Source organism: Oncorhynchus masou, chromosome 8, assembly GCF_036934945.1.
Source record: "Oncorhynchus masou masou isolate Uvic2021 chromosome 8, UVic_Omas_1.1, whole genome shotgun sequence".
NCBI lineage: Eukaryota > Metazoa > Chordata > Actinopteri > Salmoniformes > Salmonidae > Oncorhynchus > Oncorhynchus masou.
Genome location: NC_088219.1, coordinates 2,545,201 through 2,564,554, shown reverse-complemented (window position 1 = coordinate 2,564,554; position 19,354 = coordinate 2,545,201). Strand labels below are relative to the sequence as shown.

The following is a 19,354-nucleotide window of genomic DNA, read 5'->3' as shown; positions in this document are numbered from 1 at the left end:
CTCCCCTCCCTCTCATTCTCTCCTCTTTCAAATCCCATTTCTCACTGTTCCTCTCTCTCCCTCCCTCCACCCCTTTTGCCGTCCTCTCTCTCCCCCCCTCTCTTCTCCCCCTCTCCCTCTCTCCTCTCTCTCCTCCCCCCTCTCCCGCTCTCTCTCCCCTCCCCCCTCTCCCGCTCTCTCTCTCCCTCTGTCTCTACCTCTCTCTCCCTCTGTCTCTACCTCTCTCTCTCCCTCTCTCCCCCTCTCTCTCTCTCTCTCTCCTCCCCTCTCTCTCTCTCTCTCCTCCCCCTCTCCCTCTCTCTCCTCCTCCTCCCTCCCCCCTCTCTCCTCCCCTCTCTCCTCCCCCTCTCCTCTCCCCTCTCCTCCCCCTCTCTCTCCCTCTCTCTCTCCCCTCTCTCTCCTCCCCTCTCTCTCCTCCCCCTCTCTCTCCTCCCCCCTCTCTCTCTCCTCCCCCTCTCTCCCTCTCTCTCTCTCTCCTCCCCCTCTCTCCCCCTCTCTCCCCCCACTCTCCCTCTCTCTCCTCCCCCTCTCTCTCTCCCCCCACTCTCCCTCTCTCCTCCCCCCCTCTCTCTCCTCCCCCTCTCTCTCCTCCCCCCTCTCTCTCTCCTCCCCCTCTCTCTCTCCTCCCCCTCTCCCTCTCCTCCCTCCTCTCCCTCTCTCCTCCCCCTCTCCCTCTCTCCTCTCTCTCTCTCTCCCTCTCTCTCTCTCCCCCTCTCTCCTCCCCTCTGTCTCTACCTCTCTCCCTCTCTCCTCCCCCTCTCCCGCTCTTTCTCTCCCTCTGCCTCTACCTCTCTCTCTTCTCCCTCTCTCTCTCCTCCCCCTCTCTCTCTCTCCTCCCCCCTCTCTCTCCGTAGATACTGAAGGAGTTAAAGGATGAGGAATGGGACATGGGGAATATCGTCTACACGCTGACCAATAGGAGGAAGGGTGAAGGAAGCATCGGCTATGCTGAGAGCCACGACCAGGTACTATTGGCCAGTGATATAATCAATAGGGTTGACGGTCACTGCGATAACTATAGAGAGTGTACTCGCAGGAAGTAAAAACAAATGTTCTTCAATTCAACTGACAAAAAATCCATTCCGTTGCGTGAGACACGTCAGTTGGCATCATTTGAATAAACGTTCCTCGTTCCAACAGTGTCATCATGTTAAGAGTCAGAAACAGACTCGGCTGCCCTCTGGTCCCGCTAAAGAAAATGCTATTTTATTTTAATGACAAGTGCTATACAAATTAAATGTTATTACTATTATTTATACCCCGGCGATAGGGGGACTAGACCCCGGCGATAGGGGGACGAGACCCCGGCGATAGGGGGACTAGACCCCGGCGATAGGGGGACTAGACCCCGGCGATAGGGGGACGAGACCCCGGCGATAGGGGGACTAGACCCCGGCGATAGGGGGACGAGACCCCGGCGATAGGGGGACTAGACCCCGGCGATAGGGGGACGAGACCCCGCGATAGGGGGACGAGACCCCGGCTATAGGGGGACTAGACCCCGGCGATAGGGGGACGAGACCCCGGCGATAGGGGGACGAGACCCCGGCGATAGGGGGACTAGACCCCGGCGATAGGGGGACGAGACCCCGGCGATAGGGGGACTAGACCCCGGCGATAGGGGGACGAGACCCCGGCGATAGGGGGACTAGACCCCGGCGATAGGGGGACTAGACCCCGGCGATAGGGGGACGAGACCCCGGCGATAGGGGGACGAGACCCCGGCGATAGGGGGACGAGACCCCGGCGATAGGGGGACTAGACCCCGGCGATAGGGGGACGAGACCCCGGCGATAGGGGGACGAGACCCCGGCGATAGGGGGACGAGACCCCGATCTCTCTGTCTATGTTGCCAGGCTCTGGTAGGTGATAGTAAAGTATCTCTCTATGTTGCCAGGCTCTGGTAGGCGATAGTAAAGTATCTCTATGTTGTCAGGCTCTGGTAGGTGATAGTAAAGTATCTCTCTATGTTGCCAGGCTCTGGTAGGTGATAGTAAAGTATCTCTCTATGTTGTCAGGCTCTGGTAGGTGATAGTAAAGTATCTCTCTGTTGCCAGGCTCTGGTAGGCGATAGTAAAGTATCTCTCTATGTTGCCAGGCTCTGGTAGGTGATAGTAAAGTATCTCTCTATGTTGCCAGGCTCTGGTAGGTGATAGTAAAGTATCTCTATGTTGCCAGGCTCTGGTAGGTGATAGTAAAGTATATCTCTGTTGCCAGGCTCTGGTAGGTGATAGTAAAGTATATCTCTATGTTGCCAGGCTCTGGTAGGGGATAGTAAAGTATCTCTCTATGTTGCCAGGCTCTGGTAGGGGATAGTAAAAGTATCTCTATGTTGCCAGGCTCTGGTAGGGGATAGTAAAGTATCTCTCTATGTTGCCAGGCTCTGGTAGGGGATAGTAAAGTATATCTCTATGTTGCCAGGCTCTGGTAGGGGATAGTAAAGTATCTCTCTATGTTGCCAGGCTCTGGTAGGGGATAGTAAAAGTATCTCTATGTTGCCAGGCTCTGGTAGGGGATAGTAAAGTATCTCTCTATGTTGCCAGGCTCTGGTAGGTGATAGTAAAGTATCTCTCTATGTTGCCAGGCTCTGGTAGGTGATAGTAAAGTATCTCTCTATGTTGCCAGGCTCTGGTAGGGGATAGTAAAGTATCTCTCTATGTTGCCAGGCTCTGGTAGGTGATAGTAAAGTATCTCTCTATGTTGCCAGGCTCTGGTAGGGGATAGTAAAGTATCTCTCTATGTTGCCAGGCTCTGGTAGGGGATAGTAAAAGTATCTCTATGTTGCCAGGCTCTGGTAGGGGATAGTAAAGTATCTCTCTATGTTGCCAGGCTCTGGTAGGTGATAGTAAAGTATCTCTCTATGTTGCCAGGCTCTGGTAGGCGATAGTAAAGTATATCTCTATGTTGCCAGGCTCTGGTAGGGGATAGTAAAGTATATCTCTATGTTGCCAGGCTCTGGTAGGGGATAGTAAAGTATCTCTCTATGTTGCCAGGCTCTGGTAGGGGATAGTAAAGTATCTCTCTATGTTGCCAGGCTCTGGTAGGGGATAGTAAAGTATCTCTCTATGTTGCCAGGCTCTGGTAGGCGATAGTAAAGTATATCTCTGTTGCCAGGCTCTGGTAGGGGATAGTAAAGTATCTCTATGTTGCCAGGCTCTGGTAGGGGATAGTAAAGTATCTCTATGTTGCCAGGCTCTGGTAGGGGATAGTAAAGTATATCTCTGTTGCCAGGCTCTGGTAGGCGATAGTAAAGTATATCTCTGTTGCCAGGCTCTGGTAGGCGATAGTAAAGTATATCTCTGTTGCCAGGCTCTGGTAGGTGATAGTAAAGTATCTCTATGTTGCCAGGCTCTGGTAGGGGATAGTAAAGTATATCTCTGTTGCCAGGCTCTGGTAGGTGATAGTAAAGTATATCTCTGTTGCCAGGCTCTGGTAGGGGATAGTAAAGTATCTCTCTATGTTGCCAGGCTCTGGTAGGGGATAGTAAAGTATCTCTCTATGTTGCCAGGCTCTGGTAGGGGATAGTAAAGTATCTCTCTATGTTGCCAGGCTCTGGTAGGCGATAGTAAAGTATATCTCTGTTGCCAGGCTCTGGTAGGCGATAGTAAAGTATCTCTCTATGTTGCCAGGCTCTGGTAGGGGATAGTAAAGTATCTCTATGTTGCCAGGCTCTGGTAGGGGATAGTAAAGTATCTCTATGTTGCCAGGCTCTGGTAGGGGATAGTAAAGTATATCTCTATGTTGCCAGGCTCTGGTAGGGGATAGTAAAGTATCTCTCTATGTTGCCAGGCTCTGGTAGGGGATAGTAAAGTATCTCTCTATGTTGCCAGGCTCTGGTAGGCGATAGTAAAGTATATCTCTGTTGCCAGGCTCTGGTAGGTGATAGTAAAGTATCTCTATGTTGCCAGGCTCTGGTAGGGGATAGTAAAGTATATCTCTGTTGCCAGGCTCTGGTAGGTGATAGTAAAGTATCTCTATGTTGCCAGGCTCTGGTAGGGGATAGTAAAGTATATCTCTGTTGCCAGGCTCTGGTAGGTGATAGTAAAGTATCTCTATGTTGCCAGGCTCTGGTAGGGGATAGTAAAGTATATCTCTGTTGCCAGGCTCTGGTAGGTGATAGTAAAGTATCTCTATGTTGCCAGGCTCTGGTAGGGGATAGTAAAGTATATCTCTGTTGCCAGGCTCTGGTAGGTGATAGTAAAGTATCTCTATGTTGCCAGGCTCTGGTAGGGGATAGTAAAGTATATCTCTGTTGCCAGGCTCTGGTAGGTGATAGTAAAGTATCTCTATGTTGCCAGGCTCTGGTAGGGGATAGTAAAGTATATCTCTGTTGCCAGGCTCTGGTAGGCGATAGTAAAGTATATCTCTGTTGCCAGGCTCTGGTAGGCGATAGTAAAGTATCTCTCTATGTTGCCAGGCTCTGGTAGGGGATAGTAAAGTATATCTCTGTTGCCAGGCTCTGGTAGGCGATAGTAAAGTATCTCTCTATGTTGCCAGGCTCTGGTAGGTGATAGTAAAGTATCTCTATGTTGCCAGGCTCTGGTAGGGGATAGTAAAGTATATCTCTGTTGCCAGGCTCTGGTAGGGGATAGTAAAGTATCTCTATGTTGCCAGGCTCTGGTAGGGGATAGTAAAGTATATCTCTGTTGCCAGGCTCTGGTAGGTGATAGTAAAGTATCTCTCTATGTTGCCAGGCTCTGGTAGGGGATAGTAAAGTATCTCTATGTTGCCAGGCTCTGGTAGGGGATAGTAAAGTATATCTCTATGTTGCCAGGCTCTGGTAGGTGATAGTAAAGTATATCTCTATGTTGCCAGGCTCTGGTAGGTGATAGTAAAGTATATCTCTATGTTGCCAGGCTCTGGTAGGTGATAGTAAAGTATATCTCTATGTTGCCAGGCTCTGGTAGGTGATAGTAAAGTATATCTCTATGTTGCCAGGCTCTGGTAGGGGATAGTAAAGTATCTCTATGTTGCCAGGCTCTGGTAGGGGATAGTAAAGTATATCTCTGTTGCCAGGCTCTGGTAGGTGATAGTAAAGTATCTCTCTATGTTGCCAGGCTCTGGTAGGCGATAGTAAAGTATCTCTCTATGTTGCCAGGCTCTGGTAGGGGATAGTAAAGTATCTCTCTATGTTGCCAGGCTCTGGTAGGTGATAGTAAAGTATCTCTCTATGTTGCCAGGCTCTGGTAGGTGATAGAGAGATACTTTACTATCACCTACCAGAGCCTGGCAACATAGAGAGATACTTTACTATGTTGCCAGGCTCTTAGGGGATAGTAAAGTATATCTCTATGTTGCCAGGCTCTGGTAGGGGATAGTAAAGTATCTCTCTATGTTGCCAGGCTCTGGTAGGGGATAGTAAAAGTATCTCTCTATGTTGCCAGGCTCTGGTAGGTGATAGTAAAGTATCTCTCTATGTTGCCAGGCTCTTAGGGGATAGTAAAGTATCTCTCTATGTTGCCAGGCTCTGGTAGGTGATAGTAAAGTATCTCTATGTTGCCAGGCTATGGTAGGTGATAGTAAAGTATCTCTCTCTGTCCATGTTGCCAGGCTCTGGTAGGCGATAGTAAAGTATCTCTCTCTGTCCATGTTGCCAGGCTCTGGTAGGTGATAGTAAAGTATCTCTCTCTGTCCATGTTGCCAGGCTCTGGTAGGTGATAGTAAAGTATCTCTCTCTGTTCATGTTGCCAGGCTCTGGTAGGTGATAAGTCCCTGGCCTTCTGGCTGATGGATAAAGAGATGTACACCAACATGAGTTCCCTGATCCCCATGACTCCCGTCATCGACCGAGGCATCCAGCTACATAAGATGATCCGCCTCCTCACACACGCTCTGGGGGGAGAGGGCTACCTCAACTTCATGGGTGAGTTGGGGAGAGGGCTACCTCAACTTCATGGGTGAGTTGGGGAGAGGGCTACCTCAACTTCATGGGTGAGTTGGGGAGAGTGCTACCTCAACTTCATGGGTGAGTTGGGGAGAGGGCTAACTCAACTTCATGGGTGAGTTGGGGGAGAGGGCTACCTCAAATTCATGGGTGAGTTGGGAGGAGAGGGCTACCTTTTTTTTATCTGATTCACAATGAACTGTTTCCTAATTTATCCAGATTTATTCCAAATGGATATGCAAATCAGGTATTCAAAAAGTTTAGCACCAAGTCTTAATTTATGCTTTGCGATGTGCAATTTAGTCATTATGTACAATTTGTAATTGTTTTCCGAAAAACCTTCCCAATTTTAAATGTTGACTTCAAAATAGGCCTGTCAAAATGACATCATGATGGTTTGTATCAATCGCGGGGCATTTGTTTTGCAAACTCCGCCATCTCATGTTGCCTATATTGTACAGTACAAAAACACAGCGGTCTGTTGATTGGCACACAATTAAATGAAAGGGCAACTCCACCTTCCAATTATTATTGTATTTTATATGTTATTGTTCCCAGACCTCAACAGGGCTCTTCTGATGTGGTTTAAACATTGTTGTGGAGTTTGAACATATATATATATATATATTTTGTTTCTATTTAAAAAAAAAGTGATTTTTGAGAGTGAAAACCTGAAACTATTAGTGAAACTGAATTTACCAAATGAAGGAACAGATTTTATACAACTGTAGAATGACTGTTCAAAATCGCTAACAATCGTGCAAAAGTTATCCCCCCCTCCCCCCTCCAAACAATCAATGTAAATCTGATATGGTCAAGATAAAATGTTATTATTTGTGTATGGAGGGTACGCCATTATCGGCTGCTTGGTCAGCCCACAAATGACAGATAACGTTTAGATGATGTACACAATATCCGCTTTCCCAGGCCTCTTCTTGTATTGATTTGGGCCAGTAGCTTTCCGTTGGGACTGGTACGGCGTGCCACTGGCGAATTTATCTGGATGTCCTGGGCATGCTCATTTTAAAAGATGACTAATCATTATTAGCCTGGTGTCTGTATGGAATGAAGGCACATTATGAGAGACAGGTCAGGTGAGACCAAATGATGTGCTGGTGCAATCAACTGAAAAAGTGGTATGTCGTTTTCCGATGTGGTACTGTGTCGTTTTCCGATGCGGTACTGTGTCGTTTTCCGATGCGGTACTGTGTCGTTTTCCGATGCGGTACTGTGTCGTTTTCCGATGCGGTACTGTGTCGTTTTCCGATGCGGTACTGTGTCGTTTTCCGATGCGGTACTGTGTCGTTTTCCGATGCGGTACTGTGTCGTTTTCCGATGCGGTACTGTGTCGTTTTCCGATGCGGTACTGTGTCGTTTTCCGATGCGGTACTGTGTCGTTTTCCGATGCGGTACTGTGTCGTTTTCCGATGCGGTACTGTGTCGTTTTCCGATGCGGTACTGTGTCGTTTTCCGATGCGGTACTGTGTCGTTTTCCGATGCGGTACTGTGTCGTTTTCCGATGCGGTACTGTGTCGTTTTCCGATGCGGTACTGTGTCGTTTTCCGATGCGGTACTGTGTCGTTTTCCGATGCGGTACTGTGTCGTTTTCCGATGCGGTACTGTGTCGTTTTCCGATGCGGTACTGTGTCGTTTTCCGATGCGGTAATGTGTCGTTTTCCGATGCGGTACTGTGTCGTTTTCCGATGCGGTACTGTGTCGTTTTCCACCATCTCCCTAAGATCAAAATCATCCCACTCACACACAGGAGAGGGGAGGGGAGGGGGGAGGAGATGGGAGGAGAGGAAAGGAGGGAGGGGGAGAAGAGGAGATGGGAGGGGAGAGGAGATGGGAGGGGGGAGAGGAGATGGGAGGAGGAGATGGGGGAGGAGAGGAGATGAGGAGAGGAGATGGGGGGGGAGGAGAGGAGATGGGGGGGAGGAGAGGAGAGGAGATGGGGGGGGAGGAGAGGAGATGGGGGAGGGGGAGGAGAGGAGATGGGGGGGGAGGAGAGGAGAGGAGCTGGGGGGAGGAGAGGAGATGGGGGAGGGGAGGAGAGGAGATGGGGGAGGAGAGGAGATGGGGGAGGAGAGAGGAGAGGAGCTGGGGGAGGGAGAGGAGATGGGGGAGGGGGAGGGAGAGGAGATGGGGGAGGGGAGAGGGAGGAGAGGAGATGGGGGAGGGGGAGAGGAGATGGGGGAGGGGGAGGGGAGAGGAGATGGGGGGGGGAGAGGGGGAGGGGAGAGGAGAGGAGATGGGGGAGGAGAGGGAGAGGAGATGGGGGGGAGGGGGGAGAGGAGATGGGAGGGGAGAGGAGAGGGAGATGGGGGGGGAGAGGAGATGGGGGAGAGGAGGGGAGAGGAGGGGAGATGGGGGAGGAGAGGAGAGGAGATGGGGGAGGAGAGGAGAGGAGATGGGGGAGGGGGAGAGGAGAGGAGATGGGGGGGAGGGGAGAGGGAGGGGGAGGAGAGGAGATGGGGGAGGGGAGGAGAGGAGATGGGGGAGGGGATGGGGGGGAGAGGAGATGGGGAGGAGAGGAGATGGGGGAGGAGAGGAGAGGAGATGGGGGAGGGGAGAGGAGAGGAGATGGGGGAGATGGGGGGAGATGGGGGAGGGGAGAGAGAGGGGGGAGGGAGAGGGAGAGGAGAGGAGATGGGGGATGGGGAGAGGAGAGGAGATGGGGGGGAGGGAGAGGAGATGGGGGAGGGGGGGGAGAGGAGATGGGGAGGGGGGGGAGGGGAGGGGAGAGGAGATGGGGGAGGGGAGGGGAGAGGAGATGGGGGAGAGGGAGAGGAGAGGAGATGGGAGGGGGAGGGGGAGATGGGAGGGGGATGGGAGGGGAGGGGAGAGGAGAGGAGATGGGGGAGGGGAGAGGAGATGGGGGAGAGGAGGGGGAGAGGAGAGGAGATGGGGGAGGAGAGGAGAGGAGATGGGGGAGGGGAAGGGAGAGGAGATGGGGGAGGGGAGAGGAGAGGGGGAGGAGAGGGGAGGGAGAGGAGATGGGGGGGGAGGAGAGGAGATGGGAGGGAGGGAGGGGAGGGGGAGGAGAGGGGGGGGGGGGAGGGGAGAGGAGATGGGGTTAGGGGAGAGGGAGAGGAGAGGAGATGGGGGAGGAGAGGAGATGGGAGAGGAGATGGGAGAGGAGAGGAGATGGGAGAGGAGAGGAGATGGGGGAGGAGAGGAGAGGAGATGGGAGGGGAGGAGATGGGAGAGGAGAGGAGGGGGGAGAGGAGATGGGAGGGGAGGAGATGGGAGAGGAGGGGAGGGGAGGAGATGGGAGAGGAGGGGAGGGGAGAGGAGATGGGAGAGGAGTGGAGGAGATGGGAGAGTAGGGGAGGGGGGAGGAGATGGGAGAGGAGGGGAGGGGAGATGGGAGAGGAGATGGGAGAGGAGGGGAGAGGAGATGGGAGAGGAGGGGAGGGGAGAGTTCACTGAGGTCAGACAATATTAATATTAACTTCACCCCACAACTTTCCTCTCTGTCTGTCCTCCAGACTACAACAAACAATACACCTGTCTATTTAACAGGGTTCTCACAAGGAACTTAAAAGTACTTGAATTTGGCACTCTGAAATTAGAAAACTGGAATACATTCAAAATCTGATATTTTCTCAAGTTGGTCATTCAAAAGTACTTGATTTAAAATGAGAGGAGAACATGAAATGATCTAGTATGAAAAATATTATAAAAATGTATGTGTCTTGCAAATTAATTTCCAGGCGGACGACATTTATTTATTTTTTCTCCTCGCTGTGGTTGCCAGGCGAGCTCTCGCTCATTCCACCCACACTGCCTCTCAGCCAGGCATGTACAGAACTGACTGATTAGTCTTCGCCAAACATCACATCGATGGCAAAAATCTCAATTCAATCCTGCCTTTTCTGCTTTATGGAACATTTCTGGGATCATTTATTTCAACTCATGAAACATGGGACCAACAGTTTACATGTTGAGTTTAATAATATATACAGTACCAGTCAAGTTTGGACACACCTACTCATTCAAGGGTTTTTCTTTATTTGTACTATTTTCTACATTGTAGAATAATAATGAAGATATCAACACTATGAAATAACACATGGAGTCATGTAGTAACCAAAAAAGTGTTAAAACAAATCTAAATATATTTAAAATTCTTCAAAGTAGCCTTTAATGACAGCTTTGCACACGCTTGGCATTCTCTCAACCAGCATCACCTGGAATGCTATTCCTATGAAATTGAAGGAGTTCCCACATATGCTGAGCACTTGTCAGCTGCTTTTCCTTCACTCTGCGGTCCAACTCATCCCAAACCATCTCAATTGGGTTGAGGTCAGGTGATTGTAGAGGCCAGGTCATCTGATGCAGCACTCCATCACTCTCCTTTGTGAAATAGCCCTTACACAGCCTGGAGGTGTGTTGGGTCATTGTCCAGTTGAAAAACAGATTAAAGTCCCACTAAGCACAAACCAGATGGGATGGCGTATCGCTGCAGAATGCTGTGATAGCCATGCTGGTTAAGTGTGCCTTGAATTCTAAATCAATCACACCTCCTCCTCCATGCTTCACGGTGGGAACCACACATGTGGAGATCATCCATTCACCTACTCTGCGTCTCACAAAGACACAGCGGTTGGAACCAAAGATCTCAAATTTGGACTCCACCGGTCTAATGTCCATTGCTCGTGTTTCTTGGCACAAGCAAGTCTCTTCTTCTTATTGGTTTCCTTTAGTAGTGTTTTCTTTGCAGCAATTCGACCATGAAGTCCTGATTCACACAGTCTCCTCTGAACAGTTGATGTTGAGATGTGTCTGTTACTTGAACTCTGAAGCATTTATTTGGGCTGCAATCTGAGGCAGGTAACTCTAATGAACTTATCCTCTGCAGCAGAGGTAACTCTGGGTCTTCCATTCCTGTGGCGGTCCTCATGAGAGAAAGTTTCATCATAGCATTTGATGCTTGGTACGCATTAAGAAGGAAAGAAATTTCACAAATGTATCTTTTAACAAGGCATATCTGTCAATTGAAGAATCTCAAATACATTTTGATTTGTTTAATACTTTTTTGGTTACTACATGATTCCATATGTGTTATTTCATAGTTTTGATGTCTTCACTATTATTGTACAATGTAGAAAATAGTAAAAATAAAGAAAAACCCTTGAATGAGTAGGTGTGTCTGAACTTTGACTGGTACTGTATATTACCCACCCTGTGTCTCTGAACCCAACCAACAAAACTGTGTCTCTGAACCCAACCAACCCAACTGTGTCTCTGAACCCAACCAACCAAACTGTGTCTCTGAACCCAACCAACCCAACTGTGTCTCTGAACCCAACCAATCCAACTGTGTCTCTGAACCCAACCAACCCAACTGTGTCTCTGAACCCAACCAACCAAACTGTGTCTCTGAACCCAACCAACCAAACTGTGTCTCTGAACCCAACCAACCCAACTGTGTCTCTGAACCCAACCAACCCAACTGTGTCTCTGAACCCAACCAACCAAACTGTGTCTCTGAACCCAACCAATCCAACTGTGTCTCTGAACCCAACCAACCCAACTGTGTCTCTGAACCCAACCAACCCAACTGTGTGTAAAAAATGTTTCCCACTTTGACATTGTGAGCATGTGGGAATTGGCCCTGAAGAGCCACACGAAGGGGGAAGAACACAACACTACATCCTGCTGGTACCAGGTCTATATTATGAAGGAGACAGACACCAGGTCTACATTATGAGGGGACAGACACCAGGTCTACATTATGAGGGGACAGACACCAGGTCTACATTATGAGGGGACAGACACCAGGTCTACATTATGAAGGGGGACAGACACCAGGTCTACATTATGAAGGGGGACAGACACCAGGTCTACATTATGAAGGGGGACAGACACCAGGTCTACATTATGAGGGGGACAGACACCAGGTCTACATTATGAGGGGGGAGAGGACCTACTGGAGAGAGGGGGAAGAGGTCCTACTAGAGGCCCTACTCTTCAACAACCTCCAGAGATGATTTGCCAGTCACCTCATTCACTGTGATATTCTGCTTTATAAGTCAGCAGCTCCATCCGTTCTGGTGACAGGCGACACTAACTAAAGCTGCCCGTTGGAAGCAAGATGCTTTTTCGTAGCTATTAAGTAGTCGATTTTCTAATGCCCAATTAAAAACAGTCATGAAGCTGGATTTGTGTCGTCATGTGACTAGGAAATGTGTGTGTTCACCAGGTAGCTGTGTTGTCCCAAAACTCTGCTCCTCACTACTCAAATGAAAACATTGGTACTGACTAAACTTACCATTCATGTCGTAAAGAACTAGTGAAACAACTTATTGAGCTGAACTTTGTAATTAAGGTTGTAGTGATTTTATTTTTTAGGGGATATACTGCCATCTTCTGGCAACTAGAAACAATTGCATCATATTTTTTTAACCTTTATTTAACTAGGCAAGTCTGTTAAGAACAATTTCTAATTTACAATGACGGCCGGGGAACAGGGGGTTAAACTGCCTTGTGCAGGGGGCACAACGACAGATTTTTACCTTGTCAGCTCGGGGGATTCGATCTAGCAACCTTTAAGTTACTGGCCCAACTCTCTGACCACTAGGCTGCCTGCCGCCCCAATTTGTAAGGAAACTATTACAAATTGATGGTCCTTGAAAATAAATATTAGCTCTTCAAAAAGTAGTTGTAAATTGAATTTGCCACTGTCTGTACAAACCCTTATGTAAACCTGATGTCATTACATCCAAGGCCACTGCTATACACATCAGCCAGACATCCAGCTCTCTCTCTCTCTTCCCGTCTCTCTCTCTCTCTTCCCTGTCTCTCTCTCTCTCTTCCCCGTCTCTCTCTCTCTCTCTTCCCCGTCTCTCTCTCTCTTCCCCGTCTCTCTCTCTCTCTCTTCCCCGTCTCTCTTCCCCGTCTCTCTCTCTCTCTCTTCCCCGTCTCTTCCCCGTCTCTCTCTCTCTCTTCCCCGTCTCTCTCTCTCTCTCCCCCGTCTCTCTCGCTCTCTCTCTCTCTCTCTCTCTCTTCCCCGTCTCTCTCTCTCTCTCTTCCCTGTCTCTCTCTCTCTTCCCCGTCTCTCTCTCTCTCTCTTCCCCGTCTCTCTTCCCCGTCTCTCTCTCTCTCTCTTCCCCGTCTCTCTCTCTCTCTTCCCCGTCTCTCTCTCTCTCTCCCCCGTCTCTCTCGCTCTCTCTCTCTCGCTCTCTCTCTCTCTCTCTCCCCCGTCTCTCTCTCTCTCTCTCCCCCGTCTCTCTTCCCCCGTCTCTCTTCCCCGTCTCTCTCTCTCCCCCGTCTCTCTTCCCCGTCTCTCTCTCTCTCTTCCCCGTCTCTCTCCCCGTCTCTCTCTTCCCCGTCTCTCTCTCTCTCTTCCCCGTCTCTCTCTCTCTTCCCCGTCTCTCTCTCTCTCCCCCGTCTCTCTCTCTCTCTCTTCCCTGTCTCTCTCTCTTCCCCGTCTCTCTCTCTTCCCCGTCTCTCTCTCTTCCCCGTCTCTCTCCCCCATCTCTCTTCCCCGTCTCTCTCCCCCGTCTCTCTCTCTTCCCCGTCTCTCTCTCTCTTCCCCGTCTCTCTCTCTCTTCCCCGTCTCTCTCTCTCCCCCGTCTCTCTCTCTCTCTCTCCCCCGTCTCTCTCTCTCTTCCCCGTCTCTCTCTCTCTTCCCCGTCTCTCTCTCTCTTCCCCATCTCTTTCTCTCTTCCCCGTCTCTCTCTCTCGTCTCTCTCTCTCGTCTCTCTCTCTCGTCTCTCTCTCTCGTCTCTCTCCCCGTCTCTCTCTCTCTCCCCGTCTCTCTCTCTCTCTTCCCCGTCTCTCTCTCTCTCCCCGTCTCTCTCTCTCTCTTCCCCGTCTCTCTCTCTTCCCCGTCTCTCTCTCTCTCTCTTCCCCATCTCTCTCTCTCTTCCCATCTCTCACTCACTCCCTCACGCGCACACAGCAGTGTGGGAGTCACAGAGTTTCTCTCCATTGACTTCTCTCAGGAACCACCGAGCCAATAACATTGACTTAAACCTCCGATTAAACCTCCGCCCACCGCTTATAGACCCATTTCCTGGTAGTTGCAGCGAATGGAATTGTTTTGAGAAGGTCATGGATCATTTTGATTTTGATTTTTTTTTTAGATTTTAGATTTTAAATTCTACAGACAGAAGTCGTCAGATCGGTTTTGATCTGATTTGAGATGAGTCCCAAGACCCTCGTGGGGATCGTAGAGTAAATCACGTGTTCCTGACAGCTCTTTCTAAAACATTATGTTGAACAGTATTATTGTACACAGTTCATGCAACCTATTATGTGACTTGTTACATTTTTACTCAACTTATTGAGGCTTGTCTGAACACAGGGGTTGAATGTTTATTGACTTGAGAAAATGTAGCTTTTTTAAAATTTGATATAAATGATTTTTTTTTTTAAACTAGAAAAAGATGCAATGGGGTATTGTGTATTGGCCAGTAACACAAAAACAGTTTCATACATTTTAAATACAGGCTGGAACACAACAAAAGTCATGGGGTGTGAATACTTTCTGTAGACCGTGTGGGGGGGGCTCTCTGTGCTGTCTCCTGTAGTCCACGATCAGCTCCTTCATTTTGTTCACGTTGAGGGAGAGGGCCACTCTGCCAGGGCCCTCACCTCCCCCCAGTCGGCTGTCTCATCATTGTTGGTAGTCATGTCTACCACTGTTGTCGTCAGCAAACTTTCTGATGTTGAGTTGCGTGGCCGAGCTGTCATGGGTGAACAGGGGACGTCGTGGTCGTACAGGTGGTTAATAGAAACATAACTGTGTAATCGTGTCTTCACCTGTCTGTATGCTGAATGATAAGACCTCTTCAGTCTAGAATACGACCAGCTGATTTATCCTCACTAAGTAAGATCAAGACCAAGCTGTGTGATTCCACTCCTCCCTAATGCTCTGCCTCTTCTTCTCTCCTCTGTGTGATTCCTCTCCTCCCTAATGCTCTGCCTCTTCTTCTCTCCTCTGTGTGATTCCTCTCCTCCCTAATGCTCTGCCTGGTATTCTCTTCTTCTCTCCTCTGTGTGATTCCTCTCCTCCCTAATGCTCTGCCTCTTCTTCTCTCCTCTGTGTGATTCCTCTCCTCCCTAATGCTCTGCCTCTTCTTCTCTCCTCTGTGTGATTCCTCTCCTCCCTAATGCTCTGCCTGGTATTCTCTTCTTCTCTCCTCTGTGTGATTCCTCTCCTCCCTAATGCTCTGCCTGGTATTCTCTTCTTCTCTCCTCTGTGTGATTCCTTTCCTCCCTAATGCTCTGCCTCTTCTTCTCTCCTCTGTGTGATTCCTTTCCTCCCTAATGCTCTGCCTCTTCTTCTCTCCTCTGTGTGATTCCACTCCTCCCTAATGCTCTGCCTGGTATTCTCTTCTTCTCTCCTCTGTGTGATTCCTCTCCTTCCTAATGCTCTGCCTAGTATTCTCTTCTTCTCTCCTCTGTGTGATTCCTCTCCTCCCTAATGCTCTGCCTCTTCTTCTCTCCTCTGTGTGATTCCTCTCCTCCCTAATGCTCTGCCTGGTATTCTCTTCTTCTCTCCTCTGTGTGATTCCTCTCCTCCCTAATGCTCTGCCTGGTATTCTCTTCTTCTCTCCTCTGTGTGATTCCTCTCCTCCCTAATGCTCTGCCTCTTCTTCTCTTCTTCTCTTCTTCTCTCCTCTGTGTGATTCCTCTCCTCCCTAATGCTCTGCCTGGTATTCTCTTCTTATCTCCTCTGTGTGATTCCTTTCCTCCCTAATGCTCTGCCTCTTCTTCTCTCCTCTGTGTGATTCCTCTCCTCCCTAATGCTCTGCCTGGTATTCTCTTCTTCTCTCCTCTGTGTGATTCCACTCCTCCCTAATGCTCTGCCTGGTATTCTCTTCTTCTCTCCTCTGTGTGATTCCTCTCCTCCCTAATGCTCTGCCTGGTATTCTCTTCTTCTCTCCTCTGTGTGATTCCTCTCCTCCCTAATGCTCTGCCTCTTCTTCTCTCCTCTGTGTGATTCCTCTCCTCCCTAATGCTCTGCCTCTTCTTCTCTCCTCTGTGTGATTCCACTCCTCCCTAATGCTCTGCCTGGTATTCTCTTCTTCTCTCCTCTGTGTGATTCCTCTCCTCCCTAATGCTCTGCCTTTTCTTCTCTCCTCTGTGTGATTCCACTCCTTCCTAATGCTCTGCCTGGTATTCTCTTCTTCTCTCCTCTGTGTGATTCCTCTCCTCCCTAATGCTCTGCCTGGTATCCTCTTCTTCTCTCCTCTGTGTGATTCCTCTCCTTCCTAATGCTCTGCCTGATATTCTCTTCTTCTCTCCTCTGTGCTTTCTGTCTTTCACTCTTTGGTGTTGTAGACTTTAGTCTTCAGAGCTTTGAAGTGGAATCAGTGGTGTTGAGTCTTTATTTCTCTCTCCTGTCTCTAGTAGGTCCTCTCCCCCCCCTCTCTAGTAGGCCCTCTTTCCCCCTTCCTCTCTCTAGTAGGCCCTCTTTCCCCCCTCCTCTCTCTAGTAGGCCCTCTTTCTCCCCTCTCCTGTCTCTCTAGTAGGCCCTCTTCCACCTTCCTCCCTCTAGTAGGCCCTCTTTCTCCCCTCTCCTGTCTCTCTAGTAGGCCCTCTTTCCCCCCTCCTCTCTCTAGTAGGCCCTCTTTCGCCCCTCCTCTCTCTAGTAGGCCCTCTTTCCCCCCTCCTCTCTCTAGTAGGCCCTCTTTCCCCCCTCCTCTCTCTAGTAGGCCCTCTTTCCCCCCTCTCCTGTCTCTCTCCCTCTAGTAGGACCTCTTTCTCCCCTCTCCTGTCTCTCTCCCTCTAGTAGGCCCTCTTTCCCCCCTCTCCTGTCTCTCTCCCTCTAGTAGGACCTCTTTCCCCCCTCTCCTGTCTCTAGTAGGCCCTCCCCCCTTCCTCTCTCTAGTAGGCCCTCTTTCTCCCGTGTCCTTTCTCTCTCCCTCTAGGTGGCCCTCTTTCCCCCTTCTCCTGTCTCTCTCCCTCTAGTAGGACCTCTTTCCCCCCTCTCCTGTCTCTCTCCCTCTAGTAGGTCCCCTTCCCCCCTCTCTCTAATAGGTCTTCTTGCCCCCTCTCTCTCTAGTAGGTCCTCTTCCACCCCTCTCTCTAGTAGGTCCTCTTCCCCCCCTCTCTCTAGTAGGTCCTCTCCCCCCTTTCTCTCTAGTAGGCCCTCTTTCTCCCCTCTTCTGTCTCTCTCCCTCTAGTAGGCCCTCTTTCCCCCCTCCTCTATCTAGTAGGACCTCTTTCCCCCCTCCTTTATCTAGTAGGCCCTCTTTCCCCCCTCCTCTCTCTAGTAGGCCCTCTTTCCCCCCTCCTCTCTCTAGTAGGCCCTCTTTCTCCCCCTCCTCTCTCTCTAGTGTGCCCTCTTTCCCCCCTCCTCTCTCTAGTAGGCCCTCTTTCCCCCTCCTCTCTCTAGTAGGCCCTCTTTCCCCCCTCTCCTGTCTCTCTCCCTCTAGTAGGACCTCTTTCTCCCCTCTCCTGTCTCTCTCCCTCTAGTAGGCCCTCTTTCTCCCCTCTCCTGTCTCTCTCTCTAGTAGGCCCTCTTTCTCCCCTCTCCTGTCTCTCTCCCTCTAGTAGGCCCTCTTTCTCCCCTCTCCTGTCTCTCTCCCTCTAGTAGGCCCTCTTTCTCCCCTCTCCTGTCTCTCTCCCTCTAGTTGGCCCTCTTTCCCCCCCTCTCCTGTCTCTCTCCCTCTAGTAGGACCTCTTTCCCCCCTCCTCTATCTAGTAGGCCCTCTTTCCCCCCTCCTCTATCTAGTAGGCCCTCTTTCCCCCTCCTCTCTCTAGTAGGCCCTCTTTCCCCCTCTTCTGTCTATCTAGTAGGCCCTCTTTCCCCCCTCCTCTCTCTAGTAGGCCCTCTTTTTCCCCCTCCTCTCTCTAGTAGGCCCTCTTTCTCCCCTCTCCTGTCTCTCTCCCTCTAGTAGGACCTATTTCCCCCTCTCCTGTCTCTCTCCCTCTAGTAGGCCCTCTTTCCCCCCTCCTCTCTCTGGTAGGCCCTCTTTCTCCCCTCTCCTGTCTCTCTCCCGCTAGTAGGCCCTCTTTCCCCCCTCTCCTGTCTCTCTCCCTCTAGTAGGACCTCTTTCCCCCTTCTCCTGTCTCTCTCTCTCTAGTAGGTCCTCTTCCCCCCTCTCTCTCTAGTAGGTCCTCTTTCCACCCCTCTCTCTAGTAGGTCCTCTTCCCCCTCTCTCTCTAGTAGGTCCTCTTTCCACCCCTCTCTCTAGTAGGTCCTCTTCCCCCCTCTCTCTCTAGTAGGTCCTCTTTCCACCCCTCTCTCTAGTAGGTCCTCTTCCCCCCTCTCTCTCTAGTAGGTCCTCTTCCCCCTCTCTCTCTAGTAGGCCCTCTTTCTCCCCGCTCCTGTCTCTCTCCCTCTAGTCCCCTGTCTGGTCCCCTGGCAGTATCTATGGGGGTGCCACAGGGTTCAATTCTCGGGCCGACTCTTTTCTCTGTATATATCAATGATGTTGCTCTTGCTGCGGGCGATTCCCTGATCCACCTCTACGCAGACGACACCATTCTATATACTTTCGGCCCGTCATTGGACACTGTGCTATCTAACCTCCGAACGAGCTTCAATGCCATACAACACTCCTTCCGTGGCCTCCAACTGCTCTTAAACGCTAGTAAAACCAAATGCATGCTTTTCAACCGATCGCTGCCTGCACCCGCTTGCCCGACTAGCATCACCACACTGGATGGTTCCGACCTTGAATATGTGGACACCTATAAGTACCTAGGTGTCTGGCTAGACTGCAAACTCTCCTTCCAGACCCATATCAAACATCTCCAATCGAAAATCAAATCAAGAGTCGGCTTTCTATTCCGTAACAAAGCCTCCTTCACTCACGCTGCCAAGCTTACCCTAGTAAAACTGACTATCCTACCGATCCTCGACTTCGGCGATGTCATCTACAAAATTGCTTCCAACACTCTTCTCAGCAAACTGGATGCAGTTTATCACAGTGCCATCCGTTTTGTCACTAAAGCACCTTATACTACCCACCACTGCGACTTGTATGCTCTAGTCGGCTGGCCCTCGCTACATATTCGTCGCAAGACCCACTGGCTCCAGGTCGTCTACAAGGCCATGCTAGGTAAAGCTCCGCCTTATCTCAGTTCACTGGTCACGTTGGCAACACCCATCCGTAGCTCGCGCTCCAGCAGGTGTATCTCACTGATCATCCCTAAAGCCAACACCTCATTCGGCCGCCTTTCGTTCCAGTACTCTGCTGCCTGTGACTGGAACGAATTGCAAAATTCGCTGAAGTTGGAGACCTTTATCTCCCTCACCAACTTCAAACATCAGCTATCTGAGCAGCTAACCGATCGCTGCAGCTGTACATAATCTATTGGTAAATAGCCCACCCATTTTCACCTACCTCATCCCCACAGTTTTTATTTATTTACTTTTCTGCTCTTTTGCACACCAATATCTCTACCTGTACATGATCATTTATCAATCCAGTGTTAATCTGCAATATTGTAATTATTCGCCTACCTCCTCATGCCTTTTGCACACATTGTATATAGACTCCCCTT

At 50.2% G+C, this 19,354-nt stretch overlaps 1 protein-coding gene across 2 annotated transcripts in view; it reads left to right on the top strand.

The window, feature by feature from the left end:
• gbe1a (glucan (1,4-alpha-), branching enzyme 1a) overlaps positions 1-19,354 on the top strand; it is a 188,667-nt gene that overhangs the window by 125,448 nt on the left and 43,865 nt on the right. For both annotated transcript variants that reach the window (XM_064971318.1, XM_064971317.1), the window contains 2 exons: positions 855-965; positions 5,692-5,863. In XM_064971318.1, the coding sequence (XP_064827390.1) occupies positions 855-965; positions 5,692-5,863 (283 nt within the window). The remainder of the gene's footprint in view (positions 1-854; positions 966-5,691; positions 5,864-19,354) is intronic.